Below are 18,844 nucleotides of genomic sequence, written 5' to 3'. Positions count from 1 at the left end.
CCCTGCTATAATCTAATACTTTTATACCCCTGCTATAATCTAATAGTACATTTATACCATTGCTATAATCTAATACATTTATACCCCTGCTATAATCTAATAATACATTTATACCCCTGCTATAATCTAATAATACATTATACCCCTGCTATAATCAAATAGTACATTTATACCCCTGCTATAATCTAATAGTACATTTATACCCCTGCTATAATCTAATAGTACATTTATACCCCTGCTATAATCTAATAGTACATTTATACCCCTGCTATAATCTAATAATACATTTATACCCCTGCTATAATCTAATAGTACATTTATACCCCTGCTATAATTTAATAATACATTTATACCCCTGCTATAATCTAATAGTACATTTATACACCTGCTATAATCTAATAGTACATTTATACCCCTGCTATAATCTAATAGTACATTTACCCCTGCTATAATCTAATAGTACATTTATACACCTGCTATAATCTATTAGTACATTTATACCCCTGCTATAATCTAATACTTTTATACCCCTGCTATAATCTAATAGTACATTTATACCATTGCTATAATCTAATAGTACATTTATACCCCTGCTATAATCTAATACATTTATACCCCTGCTATAATCTAATACTACATTTATACCCCTGCTATAATCTAATAGTACATTTATACCCCTGCTATAATCTAATACATTTATACCCCTGCTATAATCTAATAATACATTTATACCCCTGCTATAATCTAATACTACATTTATACCCCTGCTATAATCTAATAGTACATTTATACCCCTGCTATAATCTAATATTCATACCTCCTATTTATACGATTTGCTTCTGAATAAAGACAGGTGGGAACAGATGCTCTGAAGGTGTATCCCATATTTGTTCACAATAATGCAATATGATCTGATTCACGGGATAAAACTTAGATCACACACACTCAGATTATAACAGACAAAAGGTTCATCTTTGCTTATGCAGACTTTTATTTTTAAAATTAAATTCAAAATAAATCAAAGCAACCTATTTAAAGCAACACCTGCATGATCTGACAGTAGTAAACCACATATCATCCAATGAGTCACAGAAAATCTAGCCAATTAGGAGCATTGTTAATGTCTCAACCAATCACATATTAGGTTACAAATCCAACCAATCAAAATTGGTATTACATTTAGTTTTCAAATAGAATTTGATGAACAGGCTGTAAATAATTTCAAAACATTAGAAAATGACTTCTTTTGAAAATGTAGATAAAACAATACTCTTATTATAGACAATGTTACTATAGATACTGTTACCATAGATACTTGTTACGATAGATGTAGTGGCTTCTTAAATGACAAATGATTTTTTTTATAGAATATATAAATTTTCTATGCTATATGACGTCTGTGAGGCATGTCATTCATGCAAATGAAAAGGTTGAATAGTCAGAGAAGTCACAATAGCAAAATTTGTTACCAGGTATTCCCTTAGACAATTCTTGGGTGGCAAATGTACTACTGTATTCACCTATATCTAAGCTTTCAGATGATATATAGGTTGTTACAGCAGCATGCTTAGTAACTTTTACAGAATGTCTGAATCAAAGATCAATTACTAACTCGCATTTCCTTAAGGTAGAAGCCTAGTCATAATTTTTGACAAAATTGGTCATAAATCGCATGACAATGTTCATTAGTTTATTATGTACAATCATGAAGCTAATGTCCCATGGTACAATGAAATAGCATTATTGTGTGTGTTACAGCTAAGCTATTTCAGAAACGGGTCATAATATTTCTTGAAAATTGCTATTTTTAGAACAATTCCATAGACACTTTTTAAAACCCAAATAATTCAGAACAACAAAAGTACTCCATCATTAACAATATATGATTTTTTCAGCCTATGTCACCAGGCTAGATTTTAAAATATTTCATATCTCTGCCATAGGAACTTGTGGTAAGTGTTATAATAGTGTCAAAATGGCGATTTTGATTTATTGACTGATGTGTATTACTTCAGATGTAAACCTATAGCCCATTAACATCAAATCTGTTGAAATTGAACCAAGTCAATATACGTCTTTCTATAGTATTCATTAGTGGGACTATGATTGACCTTCCAGTTTGATCTGAATATTTAGAAAATTGTTATTATTGTACCTTGTACATCAATAAAAAATTACTTTTGACTGAGATGCAAATCGTTACCATTTTACAGTCCTTATCCTCTCAAATAAGATAGATCTAATTTAGCAAATCTGCATCCTTGTTACATTGAAAGTACAGGTAATTTAATAACAACTGTAAATACAATTGAAAGTGATTTGTTTTAATTTGGATGAAGCAAGGACGAATTGCTTTCATAACAGAGAAGTCATTGCTGTCCACAGTATGATTTGTCCAAATGTAACATAAAAATTCAAAAAGAAATGAAAATTACAGATAAAATAACAAATTGTGCTCTACAATTTAAAACAAAAGCAATCTCACTGTCAGTATGGTCAATACACATGTAATACTGCACACAAGCATTATAGTTCTAACAATCCCATTCAGTCAACTATAACATCTGATACAGTAAATTGTCACTTGAAGAGACAAAATCTCTCAATACATCAGTCATCTGAACAGAATAACATTTCATTGAAATTAATAATATTACAACAATTCCAACAAACATGAGTTCAAAATATCTTGTTCCCATTGACTATTACATAATCAACTTGAATCCATGTGTTCTGTCGAATGTAGCAGTGAATCAGCATCTGCTTGTCTTGATTCAGAAGTGTCTGTCTCTCTGGCTAATACAGTGTAACCAGGTCCAAGTTTCTTAGCAACAAGAGGTCTCCCATCAGCACCACTTACAGTGGTACTATCACTAGAGTCAGCATGACTACTTTCACTGGTCTCATTAGTGAGGGCTTCTGATATACCAGTATTTGTAGGTATATTGATTATTCCTATTTGACTCTTCTCTGTCTGCATAGGGGATGCTGGAGCAATAAGTTCTACTGTTTCCATCTTAATATCTGATTCTTTTGCTTCAGCAATTATCTCTGTTAACTCAGTGACTGTTATATCATCATCATCAATTGATGACTTCTCATCAGGATGTAGTTTCACTTCGCTCATTTCTATGTTTTCACTCTGTAGTGCTGTTTCCTCAACTTTACTGGTGTTTTCTGCACTCCCATAATTCATGTCTTTTTCCTTGGAAGCTTCCAGACTCGTTGATGACACCTCTGATGTACCTGCAGTTACAGGCAGTCTTCTATCACTTGATGTAATAGGTGTTTCCTGCATTGATACACCAGTTGCAGTTAGTCCTCTGGTTGTTTCAGTTCTAGATGCTTCAATGCTAGTACTGCCTGATAAGGTATGTGCCTCGCCAGTAAATACCATAGTAGATGATTTCTCTCGTGCACTACCTGGTTTGACCACTCCACTGCCTCCAGCTTTTATACGACCAAACACCTGCCCCTGGTCACTACTAGCAGCACTGGTAGTACTGAGTTTCTCAGTTGCAATTCTGGACAGAACACTTGGATCATCCACTCCTGGGGCTACTGGGAAATGACCAATTGGCTCTAGACATAATTCTAATCGGTCTTCTTTGGCATTGAATCTAAATGTCTGAAATAAAAGAAATGAACAGTTACTGTATTAGAATCATCTAATAAGATCATTGTTTCATTTCTAATAATATATTGATTATAGAAAGCTAGAATGTCTCAGAGAAAACTGAAATCAAAGAAAGCTTACATGACTTGTGTCTACAAAGACTATCTCATGGTGTGGATAATCTCCTTAAAATTCAGGCATCCTTACAATACTAGATCATCAACAACATCTCGATAGCTAACTTCTAACTTCCACTCATACACAATGACAATCAACAGCTCCAAATTTATTTATTCATTTATTCATCTATCTATATTATACTAATTGATTTTATTTAAAATTATTTATTTGATTTAATAATGTAACCAAAGTTTGAGCGAAATAAACAGTATATCTATTTGGTACATTACCTTACTTGGTAGTGTTGGCAACGTACAGTGCTTGTTATCAGCCAATCCCAGATCTCGTTCCACCTGTCTATAAAACAGTCCTCCTCGTGCAAACAACTGTGGCATGTTCTGTACATAAGTCCAGAGATCAGATCCTGATATAGTTGCCATCAATGCCATTGTAGAAATCTGTAAATCTATATTATCAGCACCTTGATCTGGAAAATGAGACATGGTTTAATCACATAATGAAACAAACAGCAAACTTTGGAATTTGTTTCAATTTCATTTTATAATAGTTTGCTATTTAAAAAGCACACACTGAATATTTGAATAGCAGTCTATCACAGTCCATGATGTACTTAGGTATAAGGACATGTCAATTCAATAAGGTACCATGTCTACTTTTGTCATCGTCACTTTATCAGGTTTAAATTATAGCGTGTTAGCATTCACATCGCAATAACAGCATGACTTTATAGCCATCTATAGACACACATCAATGTTGAACATATACAACACCCAATTATTATTCTCAAAAATGTACTAGCATCTGTCAGGATTATGAGATCTCACTAAAAATACAATATAGTTTACCACATGAAGCAGACAATAATGATATTTTCAACTCCAAAAGTGTTACTTAACATTAATTTGTTGTAAATCCCAAAGCAGTTTTATTGCCTGAACAAAACCGTTAAATAAAAACATAGTTGAACTCTGGTGACCTTGCCCTTTGTTATATAATATAATTCCCTTTATCATAGTTTGTTTCAATATAAATATGCATTGTCATAATTAATTTTGAATACAAACAAGTTTTGGGGTTGAACCAACAGTGGGGAATCAGTCTACCAAATGTCCTTAAAAGATGTAAATATCTTACAAAAACATTGGTGCCTTATTTGTTTAATTATTTTAAGGAACATAATTTCCAGCTTTATTCAAAGTAATTCAGATACTTTAGAATAAAAACAAATGTCTCATTGCAAAAAAAAAGTGCTGCATTTAGATGTGAATAGATTCATAAAACATGCAAGATAACAAAAAAATTTAGCTGGCTTTAGTCCAAGTATTTTGTACAGGTGTCTGCCAAAAATTAATGATTCACTGAGACAAATATGAACTGCCTAATTGTGTGACTACTGTATTATATGAGAAGTGAACAAAAAAAACCTTTATGAATAGCTATCTTGTTGCAAGCTCTGCTTTGTATGCAAATCAACTTAAATAGTTGGTGTCCAGTGGAGGGAGAAGTCAACAGTACTGTTGCCTCCTGAGAATCTACATCTTCAAACACTGCAATCTTTGATGTGCGTTTTTAAACTAGTATTATAAAAACTCTATCATTCGGTTCTAATAGCTGAAACATATTCCTGTGAGTTTTCATTTGTCGAATGAACTGTTTGTCAAATACAGAATACATATATTTTAGAATAATTTTCTTTTTAAAATGTGGATGAAATGTTTTGCTTTTAATGTATTTGTTATGTATTGTTTTTGATTTGATAACTTTGAACTAAACAGATTTTCTATTAGCTTCAGATCTTGATAAAAGTTTGGCACCCAGTTCATAGCAGTGCTTATAGTAATTTTCTGACATCTTGTTTTCTGTAAAGATTTTATTGGTAGGTTTGCAAATGTGTATCAGACTGTGCAATCTCTCCATGAGTTGATTTTGAAACCCAGTATGGGATTCTGAGATACATTACCAAGGATATTATTACAAGATAAATAATTTGCTTCATTGAACACATACAACAATGCATATTTCCACTGAGATCAGTGACCTTTGATGTGTATCACCAGTGATCAGTAAAGTAGAAACAGTCAAAATATTTTATCAGATTTTCTCAATTTTTGCATGTTATTTTCATACAGGACATCTGTTGTTCAGACTCAGGGAAGACTTTATACTGATGAATAAGGTGACCAAGTTTGATAAAGTTTGGAATAGAATTAGTAAAGTTATTATGCACACAATAACAATTATTAACGACGACGACGATGACGACAACAACAACGACAACGCCGGACAAAATTTTTCCCTTAATATACCTTTCCCTTCCATCTTTGATGGTACGGGCAAGGTAAAAAAGGCTTAGAGAGTATTCCTATGTGTATGAGTGTTGCAGACATATTAGAAATTAATTCAATTAGCTTTTCAAAGAAGAAGCTTGGAGACTAATATTTGTCTGCTATTTGAGATGCACGATGTGAAAACAATGTTATACACAGTATTGAAATTCATAATACTTCATAATACCCCAAACTGATCAGGTCTGTGCATTGTCCTAAAACATCTATGTACCAAGTTTCATTGAAATGGAATGATTGGGACTTGAGTTATCAATGGAAAACCTAAAAATTGACTAATTATGCAAATTGAGTAATTAATAAGCATGGATTTTTACCCAAAACTTGTAAGGCCTGTGCATTGTTCCTTGAACACCTATGTACCAAGTTTCATTGAAATCTTACCAGTGGTTCTTGAGATGTCCATGGAACAGACATAAATACAGACATAAATACATCTGTTGCTAATTCAGTTTTTGTACTGATTGTACTCATTGGTTCCTTCAAATTGAAAGTCTTCATGAATAATTTATAATATGATTGGCAGTCAATGAGTGTTAAAACTTCAAGTATGACAGCTTTCAGGCCCCTTAACTCAGTGTTTAATTACCGTATTACCCCGGGCACGCGTCCAGGGGCCTGAACATACAAAATCGGGGAAAAATGGGGGTGGGCACTTACCCGAGGACCACCCCAAACAAAATTTTAAAAAGTTGTCTTTGTGATCGTATGATAAGGTCAAATAAAGGAATGCTTTCGTACACTTTGTACACGTACTTATTTCTTGATTTATGCGAGGTTTCAATAAACGTGAGCACTCGCTTGTAATCCAAGATGGCGATGACCTCATTAGCATAATTTTGTTCACGCACGTATTGATACATCCCATCGTAATTACTGAAGAATAGCAGACAGGGTTATGAAACAAATAAACCTTTTATTACTGATGTGAAATGTTTACAAACTATTGTGAATACATAAACATATCCAAATGGCGATACATAAAAAAACAGACTGAAAATAAACTCTGGTCGACCTCATTAACATGATTTATTCACGCACCCAAACTAGTGACAAAATTACAAAAATAACGATGATGCAACAAGTTCCCATCATCGGAATGCCTCATTATGGTTATCGTAATGGACTTGAGGTCGGCAAAATGTTTTTTCTTCAACGACAGAAAAATAATCCACATGACCGTAATGCCATAGCTGTGATGAAGGATGGAAAGAAAGTAGCAAGTTTACGACGTGATGTCTCAAAAGTGCTAGCTCCCGTTATGGATTTACAGTCAGCGAAATACTACGTTTTGAAACCAAGGCTAAGTGTTTCAAACCACTCACCAAGGTATGGATCGTTGCAAAATTGGATTCATCGTGAATGAAGAGAAAGCAGAACGTGTGCGCCACATGCTGCGTGGTTCATCTTACGTCGTTAAGTTCCAATGAGTTTTTACGTAAAAACACAAACAAAGCGGCCCTTTTCAGGGTCACCACACACTCCAAAAGGAGAACTACCGTAACAAACACACTATTTAAATAAATCGAACATGTTCGTTTTTGACAAATAAAACTTTATTGTTGACCCCATTCTTGGCTAAAAATCACCCTGGGCGTTTAACCGAGGATGTCCCCAACATGTACCTTTTTGTGAAAACAGGGGGTGGGCGCTTGCCCAAGGAGGGGCGTGTGCCCGGGGTAATACGGTAAGCTTGATTGAGTAGAGATATGTAGGCTGAAGGTAACTTGCATTTGCAAAATAAGGAAATAAAGTCAAGGTACCTTGTGATAAATTTTCTAAACTCTGCATCATATCATCAGTAGGTACAGACTGCTGTAGTGTTTCACCACCAGTCCATGATTGTCTGGTTTGCTGGGATGATTCATACTGCGTATCCATTTCCTGGGGATCTGCAACAATCCAGAATATTAAAATCATATATTTTTTTAAAATTAAGTTCAAGGCTCAATTGCAAGACAATAAATAACAAATAAATAGGACTGATAAGTAGAAAGCCATTAGAGATGGTGGATCCCTTGGCATCTCTATAACAAGTAAGCCATCAGAGATGGCTGATCCTTCCCTTTTTAGTGAGGTCACATGACTACATGTATATATGATCATCAAATACGTTGACCAGATCTAGTATGCAATATCTTCAATATAGCACTGAGTGAATGTCTCCTGTTACGACTTTGGATGACACGCAGATGTAGTGGGATGCTGATAATCACACTACCCCATGGATAATAAATACATGTAGTAAATAACAAAAACAATAAACTACATAGTTTAACTGTATGAAGCAAATTTTGGTAAATTCATGGCTAAATTTCTGAGCTAATATTTTGCAAAATTTGTTTTGAACTGATTCCCTCAAAAACTACATTTTAGTTCATGCGAAAATGCAAATATTCCTTGGGGCGGGATTATGTCACAGAACATTCTATGTTACTAAGATGCGCACCATTGTACCGTGAATTTCTATAGGCACTACGTGGGATGCTGCGGAAAGCAAACTGATTGAAACGCATGTAAATTGGTAAAGTATCAGATGCACAGATAAAACTATGAACCAAATTATTCTGAATACCCAATTGCAGCTAGCTAACAAGTTTTAAACATTATCATGAAAGGGGGCTGTTTAAACTAAAGTTTGGTTTTCATCAAAAGAAGAACTTTCAAAAAGAGAATAGAAAATATTATTTTCACCACAATTGAACTTGGTGAAGGTTACTTGCTGGTAAGTTCAAATACATGTCTGTATACCTTTTTGTTGATTAGGGTCTGGAAGTATTTCTACCATGACTTTATCACCATGCTGTAACGGCACAGTGTCACCGTCTTTTCCTACGTCTGCTGGTTTCAATTCTCGAGGCGGGAAGCCATACTTGATTTTCTGTCTCTCTTTAGGTACATTCAATTCTGTTTCAATCTTGTCCTGCAGTTGTTGGTATGTAATAGCAACGTCCAAAGACATCATAGACTGCAATAATAAATAATAAATATATAGCATCGTAGTATAGTATAGTAGCTTAGAATAGCTTAGATGAGCAGTAAAGTGTACAATGTAGCTATACAATGTCATTATGTCCATTAATTCAAAAAGTGGGCATCCAAAAATCAAAAATACACAAGAGGTTTATCTGGCAGTGAACAGATTAAAGATCACACATAATATCAGTACCCACCTGTCTACCATCTGATGTAGAAACCCTTATCTTTTTACCAGTTGGCTTGGTTGGGGGCAGGCTTTGTGCTTTTTCTTCCTCTATTGGTCCCTTTTTCCCAGCTGTATGCACTTCTTTTTTAGCAGCTTGTTGTTGTTTTGCCCTCCATTCCTCTTGGTGTTTTCTTTTTTCTTCTTCAAGAGTGGCTCGTCGTTGCTGTAAAGGTGCATTGGTTTCCACTCTCTGTTTTATTTCTTTCTCTTTCTCATTTAAAGTCAGTTCTTCTTTATGAAAGGTTTTACTCTGAAAATGAGTCAAAATTTGAAATGAAACACTTATTAGCAGTCCAGCAAGTACAAGCAGTTACCGGCGAGCTGTGCCCCTGGGATGTCAGCAACGACCTGTGCCCCTGGGATGTCAGCAACGACCTGTGACCCTGGGATGTCAGCAACGACCTGTGCCCCTGGGATGTCAGCAACGACCTGTGCCCCTGGGATGTCAGCAACGACCTGTACCCTGGGATGTCAGCAACGACCTGTACCCCTGGGATGTCAGCAACGACCTGTGCCCCTGGGATGTCAGCAACGACCTGTGCCCCTGGGATGTCAGCAACGACCTGTGACCCTGGGATGTCAGCAATGACCTGTGCCCCTGGGATGTCAGCAACGACCTGTACCCCTGGGATGTCAGCAACGACCTGTGCCCCTGGGATGTCAGCAATGACCTGTGCCCCTGGGATGTCAGCAACGACCTGTACCCTGGGATGTCAGCAATGACCTGTGCCCCTGGGATGTCAGCAACGACCTGTGCCCCTGGGATGTCAGCAACGACCTGTACCCCTGGGATGTCAGCAACGACCTGTGCCCCTGGGATGTCAGCAACGACCTGTGCCCCTGGGATGTCAGCAACGACCTGTACCCCTGGGATGTCAGCAACGACCTGTGCCCCTGGGATGTCAGCAACGACCTGTGCCCCTGGGATGTCAGCAATGACCTGTGCCCCTGGGATGTCAGCAACGACCTGTACCCTGGGATATCAGCAACGACCTGTGCCCCTGGGATGTCAGCAACGACCTGTACCCCTGGGATGTCAGCAACGACCTGTGCCCCTGGGATGTCAGCAACGACCTGTGCCCCTGGGATGTCAGCAACGACCTGTGCCCCTGGGATGTCAGCAATGACCTGTGCCCCTGGGATGTCAGCAATGACCTGTGCCCCTGGGATGTCAGCAACGACCTGTACCCTGGGATGTCAGCAACGACCTGTACCCCTGGGATGTCAGCAACGACCTGTGCCCCTGGGATGTCAGCAACGACCTGTACCCCTGGGATGTCAGCAACGACCTGTGACCCTGGGATGTCAGCAACGACCTGTACCCTGGGATATCAGCAACGACCTGTGCCCCTGGGATGTCAGCAACGACCTGTACCCTGGGATATCAGCAACGACCTGTGCCCCTGGGATGTCAGCAACGACCTGTGACCCTGGGATGTCAGCAACGACCTGTGCCCCTGGGATGTCAGCAACGACCTGTACCCTGGGATATCAGCAACGACCTGTGCCCCTGTGATGTCAGTCATGGATTAATGAGATTGAATTATTCTAGAGCACCAATGCAATCAATTTCACTGAAAACAATAGAGATAATTAACAAGGAAAAAGGAACTTAAAACTATTTAATATGCAAAGATTTCAAACACGAATGGGTCAGGTAAGTGGTTATCCTAGAGCACCCATGTAGCAAATTCCTGTTCATATCAATGGATTGTAGCCCAAAACAAAGCAAGTCTCTATTAATTTCAGAGCAACTATTTAGTAATCATCATACCCACCATAGACTCTGGTCAGTCAAAATGACTATTTTGAACTGTAGGCATTAATCAGCGATTCTGCCGGTGACGGAGAGATGGAATCTAGGTCAGGGAAAGCCCCATGACCCCAAGATTCTCTTCCCTTACGTCACGAACCACGTGACCGAGGCCATATGGCAGCACCACTAACGGCTGGACAATCACTCTGGTTCTTTTCTCTCCACCTCGAGGACTTAGATCAACGCTACGGAAAGAGTGGGGTGGTTGGGGTTGGACCCGGAGTCTATGGTGGGTATGAACTATGTGAATAGGCGGGTTCGGAGAACCCTCTGCCTAAATTCACTACGTTCAATTACCCACCATAGACTCCGGTCAGTCAAAATGACTATTTTAAACTGTAGGCAGAGTCAGACGCTGATAGGTGGCGGGTTTTCCGAGCAAACAGGAAATGATGAAAGTCTCTTCCCAGTCCGGGATAAAACAAACTACAATAAACTGAACACCTTAGTTAAAACCCAAAAAGGGTGGTGTCTTACCTTGCCTGTGCTGTCCCCGGAGCAAGAAGCCACAATGCTGCTACGGTGACAGGGTTCGGTGTGCCTGAGAAAGCTAGACCCCAACCCAATTCTGGGGGTAGTAAGCTTTCGAAGTAAAGACCAAAATAGTTCTGCATGAGGGCATAGGCTGAAAAGCGGGCCCTGGGAGCTTCTAGGGAGTGCTGATGGTAGAGAATCTGTCCGCATAAAATGCAGAGACTGACTTATTGCCTATGCGCAGGGACCCTTGTGGGCGTTCGGGCTGGGTCAGCAAACCAAGACTGACCCTCTACGACGGGACCCAACCTAAAGGGACCTTCCTCAATGGATTCGGTGTTAGGTGCTAGTTGATAAAGACATTCTGCGTTCTTCAGAAGCCTGCCCTCCGTGTATGCTCGAGCGAGGGCACCTGACGCTAGCACTAATGAGTTGGCAATCGCACAGACCTCATGCGCTCCTACTTGGTGTCTCTGCAAGCTCTGTGTAGAGGAAGTTAAAGTATTAGAGACCTCTAATACAGTCGCAGTAAACCACCTGGTTATCGAAGTTGGGCAGGCCGGCCTACCCTGCCTGCCTGGACTGTAACACAAAGACATGTGCCTGGCACCTCGTCCTGAATCCTTAGTACGGTTTGATAGCAACTCCGTGCTGAAACCAGGCAGAGAAGCAATTCCTCCTGACCCTCCGGACAGACAAAATTTGACAGCCGGGGATGACGATCGGGTGAGGTTCGTGTCGTGGGATTTGGTTCTAGGCGGGAAACCCGATTTGTGTCTTTAGCACAATTAGATTGTCCATAACGGCAGTACATCATCTGAGAAGAATGGCGAGGGCTGGTAGGAAGACTATTTCCCACGTCAAAAATTTGAGTGGTGCTGATCGGAGAGGCTCAAAGGGCGGTCTGCTTAGAGCGGACAACACAGCCAACAAGTCCCAGTTGGGTGGTTCCCTTGTATGGGGTATCGGCGTCTGGAAAGCAGTAAATGGTCTCCAATAATAGGACAATCGGCTAGTCTTGTTCCCGTACGTCAATGGTGGGGGACAAGGCCGACCTGTAGCCAACGATCGCTGCGTAGGACAAACCCACTTCGTCAAACAGGTGGACGAAGGAACTTGTTACCTGGCCAATAGAGGGATGGTATGGATCAATCTCCCTTTCGCTACACCAACCAGTGTATGCTCGCAGCCTAGAAATGTAGGCCGCGTTGGTGGAATCCCTGTTCGCCCTGGCCAGGCAGCCAGCTCAGATATAGCTTTCTTATGTGCGGGTCTACTGAGAGCCTCTATGCGTGTAAAGTGATACCCACTGGGCTCGTTGGTAGTGCGCCGTCTGGTTGGGATGGCAGGTCCGGTAAGTCCAGAAGCACTACTGATGTTTCGACTTGCATTTCCGACAGAAGTGGAAACTAGGCCTTGCTTGGCCAATTGGATGCGACCAATGATAATATGGAGGTGTGCACCTGTCGAAGATTTCTCCAGTGCCCGGTGAACTAGCAAGAAGGGAGAAAAGGCGTACACAACTAAGTGGGTCCACAGGGTTAGCAAAGCGACCCTGGCCCAGGCTCCTGGAGTCGACAGGAGTGTTAAGTATGTCAGGAGCTTGGCGTTCAGGGGTGCGTCAGACCGGTCTAACCTTGGACCGTCCCACAGCCGAAACAGTCTGGAGGCTACCCACTGGGTATCAGCTACTCCATGTTCTGGAGACAGAGCCGCCCTGAAGGGCGTCTGCCAGACTATTCCTCACCCCTGGAAGGTGGTGTGCGGTTGGCTCCACATTGTATTCCAGGCACCAAAGGAGGATTTGCTCCGATAGGACTGACACCGTTGGGGAACGTGCCCCCACCTCCTTCTTGAAGTAGACCACCGCTGCGTTGCCTGTGCAAAGCAGGACTCTGTGGTCTCGAACTACGGGTAGAAAGCGTGGTAGTGCTAAGTATACTGCTTTCAGTTTGAGTCGGTTGATATGGTAGTCCCGAAAGTAATGCGGGGTCAATATCCTTGGGCTTGTTCGTCCAATAGATGTGCCCCCCAACCTTGGGAAGAGGCATCTGTTACCAGAGTCATACCTGCGGCGAGTGGGTCCAAGGGAGGCCCCCTGTCCGAAGTTGGCCAGTGACGACCACCAGGGCAGGGCTTCCTTCACTTGGTCATAGAAGAAACCCGCCTATCTAGTTCCCATAGGAGAGCTCGGAGTTATAACAAGCATTATACCGGGCGACTACGTAGTGCGGCCTGGGGAACAACCCTTTGAACCGAGGTCATCATTCCGATGATTCGCATTAGTTCTCGGAGGGACACTGAGGGAACGCTGACTAGGCGTTTGGCTAGGCTGCTTAGCGCTAAGCAACACACTTGAAATAGATATACCAAGCTTACCTCAGTGTCAAAACTTCATGCCCAGGGACACCAACTGCGTGTTGGGTCGAGATGGGACTTGTCGATTTACTAACGAGCCCAACTGGTGAAGTAAATCCTGTGTTAGCCTGAGGCGTTTGGCTATTAACCTCTTGTCCAGGTTGTGTAGTAACTAGTCGTCTAGGTTTGGGTTGGGGTGTACCGACATTTGGTGAAGCAGCAGCACTAATTGTTTCATCACTCTGGTGAACACGTAGGGCGCTGTGCATAACCCGAATGGGGGGCACCCAAAATTCGAATACTTGGCTGGGCTGGGCGATTCAAAGGAGATGGCAACTCGCTGGGTGCATCGGTATGTGCAGGTAGGCCCCGCTTAAGTCTAGTGGGGCTAGCCAGTTGAAACGGTGGATGGAGAGAAGAACCCTGAATGGCGTCTCCATGTGGAATTAATCGAGGAGCACGTACTGATTCAGTCTGCCTAGGTCCAGAACTGGACGCCCGCCACTTGTAGATTTGGTACTACGAACACATTTGGGTAGAAGCCTAGACTTAGTTCCGGCTGATCTACCCTGTGTATGGCGCCTTTTCCCAGCAAACTGCTACTTCCTGCCTGAATGCTTCCACCTTGAGGGAGTCCCCTGGCAGTGCCCAATAGGGGCAACACTGACTGGGGAGATGGAGATTTCAGCACTATTCCGTAACAGGATGTCACCACCTGGAAAGGTCCAGGGATCGGTCACCCGCTGTCTCCAAACCGGACTACACCGGTGCAATATGTGTACGACAGGGATATGTGGCCATGGGTTTGGATGCGATGCGATGCGAGGGGGGTGCTCTCTTCTCCAATGAGGTGAGTTCCCCAAGGCCTGAAGTAATCACTAAGTTGTGACCTGACCACTTGCCAAACACATGCCTGTCCCCCTGATTCCAGAAGTAAACGTCAAACACGCTTCCCCTGCTGCCGGGGTAGACGTCCGCCTGAGGAGGGAGCCACCACCTGGCTCTTTCCTCTCTGGGGGCGCGCCACTACTCTTCCCTCCCATGGAAGGGTAAGAGCGCTTGCCTCCTGGCTGACTCTGGCTAGCGAACGATGCCCTAGGGCATTGTGTTTTCTGTGCTTGGGGTGCCCTCAGCTTGCACTTGGCAGGGCCAATTGGCTAGCGGATTCGATCTGAACCCTCTGGTTCATTGCACTCCAAAGCTCCAAGACTGTCCCCACCATTCCCCGAACAAAGAGGGTGGCAGATGTACAGTCTGCTTCACTGAGGTGGGGACGTACCCCCTGACTCAGCTTGCTGGCGAAAACACATACGTCTAAAGTTGCATCTCGTTGTATAGTAGTGGCCCCGGCCAAGAGAGCCAGGTGACACTCGGGGATGTCGCATGTAGATGTGCGGTGGCCCACCAATAAATGTGTCGCCTGGTCTAGGAGGCTGGTGCATTCTGCCTCCGAGGTCTCAGAGTCCTGGGCGCGCACAATAATGCGCTCAAGCAACTCTGCCCTCAGGGCGTGATGGATCGTCTCAGATTGAGCTGGCGAGAATGCCCATAGAACGCGGCTGTCCCCTTTTACCCGGTCTGCCCAACGGAAATTCATGGTACCAGGGTCTGGGGAAGGAGCCTTGGGATCCGGTTGGAGGTATTTTGGTCTCATCCCACACTTTGGGGACTGATCCCGAATCCACACCGACCGGGTAGTGTTTGGTCCAGCGGAAAGAGTTGCATAAGATTTTACCCCACCCAGGGGCCTTAAGCGCTACCTCCTCCGCGGCTGACCAACGCCCACCCATTAACACATTAACACACATGTCCGCCCATTAAGCGTTGAAGCAACTGAAAGTGGTTGCCTTAGGATCAGGGGTGGTGGTATTTACATCGTATCACTAAGATCGATGGAACTCTGTATCACCCCAAAAGCGTGGCTCACCGAGTCGTTACGGATGGAAGACTCTGAGGGACCGCCCAAGGTACCGGCTGTATCTGACGCGAGCAAAATGTGTCTCCTTTTCACTTTGAATATGTGAGAGACAGCATGTTTAACTGTGCGTCTCATGTGGCATTCAGTGCCTGAGACTCCAGAGGAGGCACGGTGCAATTAGCCTGAGCCTCGGCCTGATCAAAGTTAGTGGGAGAGCTGTGACTGGAAACAGGGGTTCCCTGGATGTGTTTGAATGGAAACATGCTTTCTTCCTGTTTGCCCACCGGGGGCCGCAGTGGAGACAGCTCGCTCCGACTGCGTTTGATTCACCCGGCCTGCCAGGGACGCAATTTGCCCCGACAGTCCTTTGACCAAAGCCCTCAACTCGGAGGCAAACCCAGTGCCATGTGAGGAAAGATTCACAAAGCGACCCGCGACGGGCCCCATAGGAGGAAAAAACTTCCAGGGGCACAGCCCCGCTGTGGCCGGTAAAATCGGGTAAACCACCGGCTGAAAACACAGACTGTGAGAATGTCCTCTGATCAGCGAGGGAGACCAAACAAATATCGGTACCTCCACTGTCGGGCCTCTTACTCGAGGTCCCGGTACGCGAAGCACCGGTAGCCGAGTGTGAGGACTTTCCACTCATGCCTCAGAACTCCAGTGAAAAACGCATGCCTTCAAGGCAAAGACCCCGAACCCTGCACGCAGCCATGGCAAAAAAGCATATGGGATGCAGGTTCTATGTGTAGCAACCAGTCATCTAGGTACGGATTGATGTGTACCGACATTTGGTGGAGCAGCAGTACCACCTGTTTTATCAATCTGGTGAACACATAGGGCGCTGTGGATAACCCAAAGGGAAGCACCCAAAATTTGAATACTTGGCCCATGTGGGCGAATCAAAGGAGAAGGCTACTCGCTGGGTGCATCGGAATGTGCAGGTATGCATCGCTTAAGTCTAAAGAGGCTAGCCAAGCGTTATACCGGGCGACTACGTAGTGCGGCCTGGGAAACGACCCTTTGAACCGAGGTCATCATTTCGATGATTCGCATTAGTTCTCGGAGGGACACTGAGGGAACGCTGACTAGGCGTTTGGCTAGGCTGCTTAGCGCTAAGCAACACACTTGAAATAGATATACCAAGCTTACCTCAGTGTCAAATCTTCATGCCCAGGGACACCAACTGCGTGTTGGGTCGAGATGGGACTTGTCGATTTACTAACGAGCCCAACTGGTGAAGTAAATCCTGTGTTAGCCTGAGGTGTTTGGCTATTAACCTCTTGTCCGGGTTGTGTAGTAACTAGTCGTCTAGGTTTGGGTTGGGGTGTACCGGCATTTGGTGAAGCAGCAGCACTAATTGTTTCATCCCTCTGGTGAACACATAGGGCGCTGTGCATAACCCGAATGGGGGGCACCCAAAATTTGAATACTTGGCCCAGCTGGGCGATTCAAAGGAGATGGCAACTCGCTGGGTGCATCGGTATGTGCAGGTATGCATCGCTTAAGTCTAAAGAGGCTAGCCAGTCGAACCGGTGGGCGGAGAGTCAAACACTGGATGGTGTCTCCATGCGGAACCGACCGAGAAACACATACTGATTTAGTCTGCTTAGGTTCAGAACCGGACACCAGCAGCCTGTAGATTTTGGTACTACAAATACATTTGAGTAGAAGCCCGGACTTAGTGCTGGCTGAACTATTCTGTGTATGGTGCCCTTTCTTGGCAAACTGTCTACTTCCTGTCTGATGGCTTCCACCTTGTGGGGATCCCCTGGCAGTGCCCCCCAACGGGGGGTGTGGGGGTGGTGACACTGACAGGGGCGGTGAAGATGTCAGTGGTATCAAGAGTGAGTGTACTGAGTGTTAGCAAGAGGGGGGTTTCTCTTCTTCCATGAGGTGAGCTTCCCCGGAGATCACTGGGGTTACTAAGTCGTAGCCCGATCCCTTGCCGAACGTAAGCCCATCTTTCCCGTCGCAGAGGTAAGTGTCAAACATGCTTCCCCCACTGTCGGGATTGACGACCACCCAAGGAGGAGGAGGAGCCACCACCTGGTCCTCTCTTTCCCGGGGCCGCGCTGCTACTCTTCCCTCCCGCGGAAGGGTATGAGCGCTTGCCTCTTGGCACCCTCTGTTTACCCTTGGCAGCGGCCAACTGGCTAGCGGATTCGACTTGGACCATTTGGTTTGTTACACCCCAAAGCTCTGCGACTGCACCCGCTATCTCCCCATCAAAGAGGGTGGGCGATGTCCAGTCTGCATAACTGAGGCGGTGGCGAACCCCCTGACTCAGTTCGCCGGCGTCTAAAACCGCGTCCCACTCCAAAGTAGTAGCCCTGGCCAAGAGAGCCATATGACACTGGAGGATATTGCACATAGCCGTGCTGTGGCCTACCATTAACTGTTTCGCCTGGTCTAGGAGGCGGGTGCTTTCTGCCTCTGAGGTCTCGGGGTCCTGGGCATGCACAAGAATGCGCTCCAGTGTTGCGCCCACGAATTCTAGGAAATTGATGGGTTGCAACTCTGCCCTCAGGGCGTGTTGGATAGTCTCAGACCGGGTCCTGTTGGGGCCTTCTAGTTTCGTCCCACGAATTGGGGTCCGAATCCGAAATTGCCTCGATAGGGTAACGTTTGGTCCAGTGAAAGGGGTTATGCAAAAGATTTCCCCAGCACGGGGCTTTTGGCATTACCTCCTCTGTGCCGGACCAACGGCCGCCCCTCAACACCATCTGCGCGCCGTCCGCCACGCTCAGCGCTCGGCTTAACCAGGGGAGATGTGCGGGTGGGGTCGATCTGGATCCCGGCGCCTGCGATCCCTTTAGCGTATAAGTGACCGTGAGTGGTTGCTTTAGGATCGAGGGTGGGGGAATATACATAGCGTCACCTGGACTGATAATATTCCGCATCACCCCAACGGCGTGGCTCATCGAGTCATTACGCTTTGCAAACTCTGAGGGACCGCCCGAGGTACCCA

The 18,844-nt window shown here is 43.8% G+C and overlaps 1 protein-coding gene across 1 annotated transcript in view; it reads right to left on the bottom strand.

The window, feature by feature from the left end:
- Positions 1-967: 967 nt before the first annotated feature.
- The window catches only part of LOC100374853 (deubiquitinating protein VCPIP1-like), a 62,889-nt gene continuing 45,012 nt past the window's right edge, over positions 968-18,844 (bottom strand). The window contains exons 11-15 of the mRNA XM_085501017.1: positions 9,276-9,557; positions 8,854-9,070; positions 7,866-7,994; positions 4,027-4,223; positions 968-3,628 (exon numbers count right to left, since the gene is read on the bottom strand). Coding sequence (XP_085357143.1) covers positions 2,714-3,628; positions 4,027-4,223; positions 7,866-7,994; positions 8,854-9,070; positions 9,276-9,557 — 1,740 coding nt within the window. The 3' untranslated portion in view covers positions 968-2,713. The remainder of the gene's footprint in view (positions 3,629-4,026; positions 4,224-7,865; positions 7,995-8,853; positions 9,071-9,275; positions 9,558-18,844) is intronic.

Source organism: Saccoglossus kowalevskii, chromosome 7, assembly GCF_978046115.1.
Source record: "Saccoglossus kowalevskii chromosome 7, keSacKowa6.1, whole genome shotgun sequence".
NCBI classification, from domain to species: Eukaryota; Metazoa; Hemichordata; class Enteropneusta; family Harrimaniidae; genus Saccoglossus; species Saccoglossus kowalevskii.
Note: the sequence above shows the minus strand (reverse complement) of the source record. Positions and strands in the feature narration are given on the sequence as shown.